Source organism: Salvelinus sp. IW2-2015, unplaced genomic scaffold (genome assembly GCF_002910315.2).
Source record: "Salvelinus sp. IW2-2015 unplaced genomic scaffold, ASM291031v2 Un_scaffold2375, whole genome shotgun sequence".
Lineage (NCBI taxonomy): Eukaryota > Metazoa > Chordata > Actinopteri > Salmoniformes > Salmonidae > Salvelinus > Salvelinus sp. IW2-2015.
The window spans coordinates 65,327-69,551 of record NW_019943699.1 but is presented as its reverse complement, the minus strand read 5'-3'; the positions used below and the strand labels follow the sequence as shown (position 1 = coordinate 69,551).

Below are 4,225 nucleotides of genomic sequence, written 5' to 3'. Positions count from 1 at the left end.
CTTTCAACAGCCGTGACACTACCCCGGTCAGACCCTAACCCAAACGACGCTGGGCCAATGGGACTCCCAATCACGGCCGGTTATGATACAGCCTGGAATCGAACCAGTGTCTGTAGTTAAGCCTCTAGCACTGAGATGCAGTGTCTAGTTTGCTCTGGTTTTTTTGTTAATTCTTTCCAAAGTGTCAAGTAATTATCTTTTTTGTTTCTCATCATTTGGTTGGGTCTAATTGTGTTGCGGACACCATTGGAAAGAATTAACAAAAAACAGAGCAAACTAGAAGAAGTCCTGGGGCTCTGTGGGGTCTGTTTGTGTTTGTGAACAGAGCCCCAGGACCAGCTTGCTTAGGGGACTCTTCTCCAGGTTATTCTCTATGTAGGTGATGGCTTTGTTATGGAAGGATTGGGAATCGCTTCCTTTTAGGTGGTTGTAGAATTTAACAGCTCTTTTCTGGTAATTGATCATTAGTGGGTATCGGCCTAATTCTGCCCTGCATGCATTATCTGGTGTTTTACGTTGTACACTGAGGACATTTTTGCAGAATTCTGAATGCGGAGTCTCAATTTGGTTGTCTCATTTTGTGAATTCTTGGTTGGTGAGCAGACCCCCCCCTCTCTCTCTCTTTCTCTCTCTCTCTCCGCATCTCAGGAATGGAGATAACAGAGCATTGTGCTTATGGTTTACAGTAAGTTGACTTTTCATTCCTGGGCCAGTTAATCAGGTCTGAAAGCCTGGCTGCAATCTAATTTAGAAAGAACAGATGTGGCGGGCAGCAGGCTGAGTGGAAGAGTAGGTGTGAGGGGAGGGTGGTGTGTGTGCGTACGCAGGTGGTCCGTAGCCAGCACCTTCCTAACATCTATCTGCAGCAGAGAGCTACTTCACAGCTGCACAGTAGTTTCTCTCTCCGCCCACAGTTAGTTGCGGCAGGCAGGCAGGCAGGCAGGCAGGCAGGCAGGCAGGTAGGCAGGGAGGCAGGCAGGCACATTGTGTAATAAATATTGATGGTGATGTGATGAATAAATGAGATAAAATAACCCGTCTTAAAGTGTAAAAACAGACCGTTTTTATTCTTCCATTCAATGACCTAAGTTACATACTTGGATCTGGATTGACAATGTTTTTTGCATCCCAAATTGCATCCTATTCCCTATGTAGTGCACTAAAGTGGACTGCACTATACAGAGAGTTTGATGTGGTTTATGTTATTCTAAAATGTATTCAATTATTTTTTTTCCTCATCAATCTACACACAATACCCCATAGTGACAACAGTTTTTATTTTACATTTTTTGCAACGATTTATTCATTCTGAAAGGTATTTTTTAAGGAGTGGGGCAGTCCCGCTCCATTCGTAATTTTTGAGCTTTTATTGAAAATACAGTGTTGGAGAGACTGGGATGGTGAGTGGGCTGGACTGCAACCCACGCCGACTCTGACATATGTGTGCCGGGGTCAGCGACTGTGCCGCAGGGATGGGCAACTCCAGTCCTCGGGAGCCTGATTGGTGTCGCACTTCTTCTCCGTCCCCTAACAAACACAGCTGATTAATCAAAGTGCATTCTAAACTGAAGATCGTGATTATTGGAGTCGGGGGTGTTGGCTGGGGCTGGGGCAAAGCTGTGACACCAATCAGGGCCTCGAGGACTGGAATTGCCCCCCCCCCTGTAAAAAATAAACGCTGCACCACCCTGGCACCGAGGCACCATTCATTTATTCAGACTATTGCTTGCCTTGAACATATAATACAAAAATATATATATTAAAAAAACATTTTTCCTAACGAAAAATACATCKATTTATTGTAATCAGTCCACCGCCCTGCCCTCTTTGAGCTTTACGCTTGAGTACAGTACCGATCTATTTGTTTATGATATTGCTATGTAGCCAATACCGTTGTGTCTTACTTAAATCATATGTGACATTTGAATTGTCCATTTTGTATATTTTTCTACTACACATTTCTATGCTAATATACCTCGACTCCCCATTCGCTGGTATCTAATCAATTAGATGTCTACACCAGCTTGTTACTCACAGCAGGTGTGTGTACTTAAGTCCGTGTCTCTTCTCTTGTCTTCCTTTGTACAACTCAGATGAAGGCACAAGGCCCAAACCCCCCCCCCCAAAAAAAAAAGAAATTATGCTTTTGAATATGGATTAAACTAAGAAGATATAGATTAAACTAAGAAGATATTTATTCCTTTTCATGGTTTGAGTGCAAGTACTTCTGAAACATATGTTACTTGAGCTGACCTCCAGTCTAAGGTACAATGTAGGTACGGTACTACATTGTATACAAACACCGCTTCAAGCTGCCCCCTGGAGGCCATTCGAAATATTTATTCAGATATTCATATCCTCCTGTTGCGGGATTATTTTCCTCRTGCYACAAAACAGGTCAAATTAAGAGCTGACATCTGTAACAGCATAGTAGCTCAACCTGACCCAGCAGGTAGTTTACAAAGAGTTTTTCAAACTCATGCTGTGGTTTATTTGTGTCGGTTGGGGGGGTGGGTGTGTGTTTGTATGAGTTATCCCCCCCACACACACACACACTCTCTCTCTTTCTCTCTCTCACACACACACTCTCTCCATCCCATCAAAATTGAAACAGTTCTTCTGTACCTACCCATCTCTGAACTCCCTTTGAACACGGGAGATGCCTTTGCTTCGTGTTGACTGTGGGGCTGCTGAAGCCCTGCCGTGGCAGTCTCTTAGTAATTTAGTGTTTGAGTGCTCAAACAGCTGTCTGAGTAGGAGACAGACATCAGGGAAACTAAAAATAGTGCACACACACCTTGGCTGCCTCCCTCTCCCTGCCTCTGGGACTTCCTGAGCTCCTCTGCCCTCTCTCTCGCGCCAAGCCCTGGTTTTACCAAGTGGGGAATGATCCTGGATCCTTGTTATTTTGTAATCTCTGAATCAATTAGATGATTGTCTCGTAATTGAGCAGTCTAGATTGTGCGGTTATTCCCAGACCCCAATTCAAAGTTGTGTGGATCCTAGATCATCATTTAGTTGTGTGGATCCTAGATCATCATTTAGTTGTGTGGATCTAGATCATCATTATAGTTGTGTGGATCCTAGATCATCATTTAGTTGTGTGGATCCTAGTCATCATTTAGTTGTGTGGATCCTAGATCATCATTTAGTTGTATGGATCCTAGATCATCATTTAGTTGTGTGGATCCTAGATTATGATCCTAGATTATTATGTGATCATTGAGAGAGTAAAAAGCTTTATTATAATTCTACTCTTAGATTGGGGTCGGAGGCTGTAAGGGCTGGGGTCGGAGGCAAGCAGGGCTGGGGTCGGAGGCGTAAGGGCTGGGGTCGGAGGCAGCAAGGGACTGGGGTCGGAGGCTGTAAGGACTGGGGTCGGAGGCTGTAAGGACTGGGGTCGGAGGCTGTAAGGGCTGGGGTCGGAGGCTGTAAGGGCTGGGGTCGGAGCTGTAAGGGCTGGGGTCGGAGGCTGTAAGGGCTGGGGTCGAGGCTGTAAGGACTGGGGTCGAGGCTGTAAGGGCTGGGGTCGGAGGTGTAGGTGGGGCGAAGGCAAGGGCTGGGGTCGGAGGCTGTAAGGGTGGGTCGGAGGCTGTAAGGGCTGGGGTCGGAGGCTGTAAGGACTGGGGTCGAGGCTGTAAGGACTGGGGTCGGAGGCTGTAGGGCTGGGTCGGAGCCTGTAGGCTGGGGTCGGAGGCTGTAAGGGACTGGGGTCGGAGGCTGTAAGGGCTGGGGTCGGAGGCTGTAAGGGACTGGGGTCGGAGGCTGTAAGGGACTGGGGTCGGAGGTGTAACGGCTGGGGTCAGAGGCTGTAAGGGACTGGGGTCAGAGGCTGTAAGGGCTGGGGTCAGAGCTGTAAGGGCTGGGTCAGAGGCTGTAAGGACTGGGGTCGGAGCTGTAAGGACTGGGGTCAGAGGCTGTAAGGACTGGGGTCAGAGGCTGTAAGGACTGGGGTCAGAGGCTGTAAGGACTGGGGTCGGAGGCTGATAGGGCTGGGGTCCGGAGGCTGTAAGGGCTGGGGTCGGAGGCTGTAAGGACTGGGGTCGGAGGCTGTAAGGACTGGGGTCAGAGGCTGTAAGGACTGGGGTCAGAGGCTGTAGAGGACTGGGGTCAGAGGCTGTAAGGGCTGGGGTCGGAGGCTGTAAGGGCTGGGGTCAGAGGCTGTAAGGACTGGGGTCGGAGGCTGTAGGGCTGGGGTCAGAGGCTGTAAGGGACTGGGGTTTCA

The 4,225-nt window shown here is 48.2% G+C and overlaps 2 protein-coding genes across 2 annotated transcripts in view; both read right to left on the bottom strand.

Moving 5' to 3' along the window:
- LOC139025214 (uncharacterized) overlaps nt 1–2,633 on the bottom strand; it is a 5,577-nt gene extending 2,944 nt beyond the window's left edge. The window contains exon 1 of the mRNA XM_070440284.1: nt 2,630–2,633. Coding sequence (XP_070296385.1) covers nt 2,630–2,633 — 4 coding nt within the window. The remainder of the gene's footprint in view (nt 1–2,629) is intronic.
- A 624-nt stretch (nt 2,634–3,257) lies between these two features.
- LOC139025213 (uncharacterized) overlaps nt 3,258–4,225 on the bottom strand; it is an 8,416-nt gene continuing 7,448 nt past the window's right edge. Inside the window, exon 2 of the mRNA XM_070440283.1 lies at nt 3,258–3,895. Coding sequence (XP_070296384.1) covers nt 3,258–3,895 — 638 coding nt within the window. The remainder of the gene's footprint in view (nt 3,896–4,225) is intronic.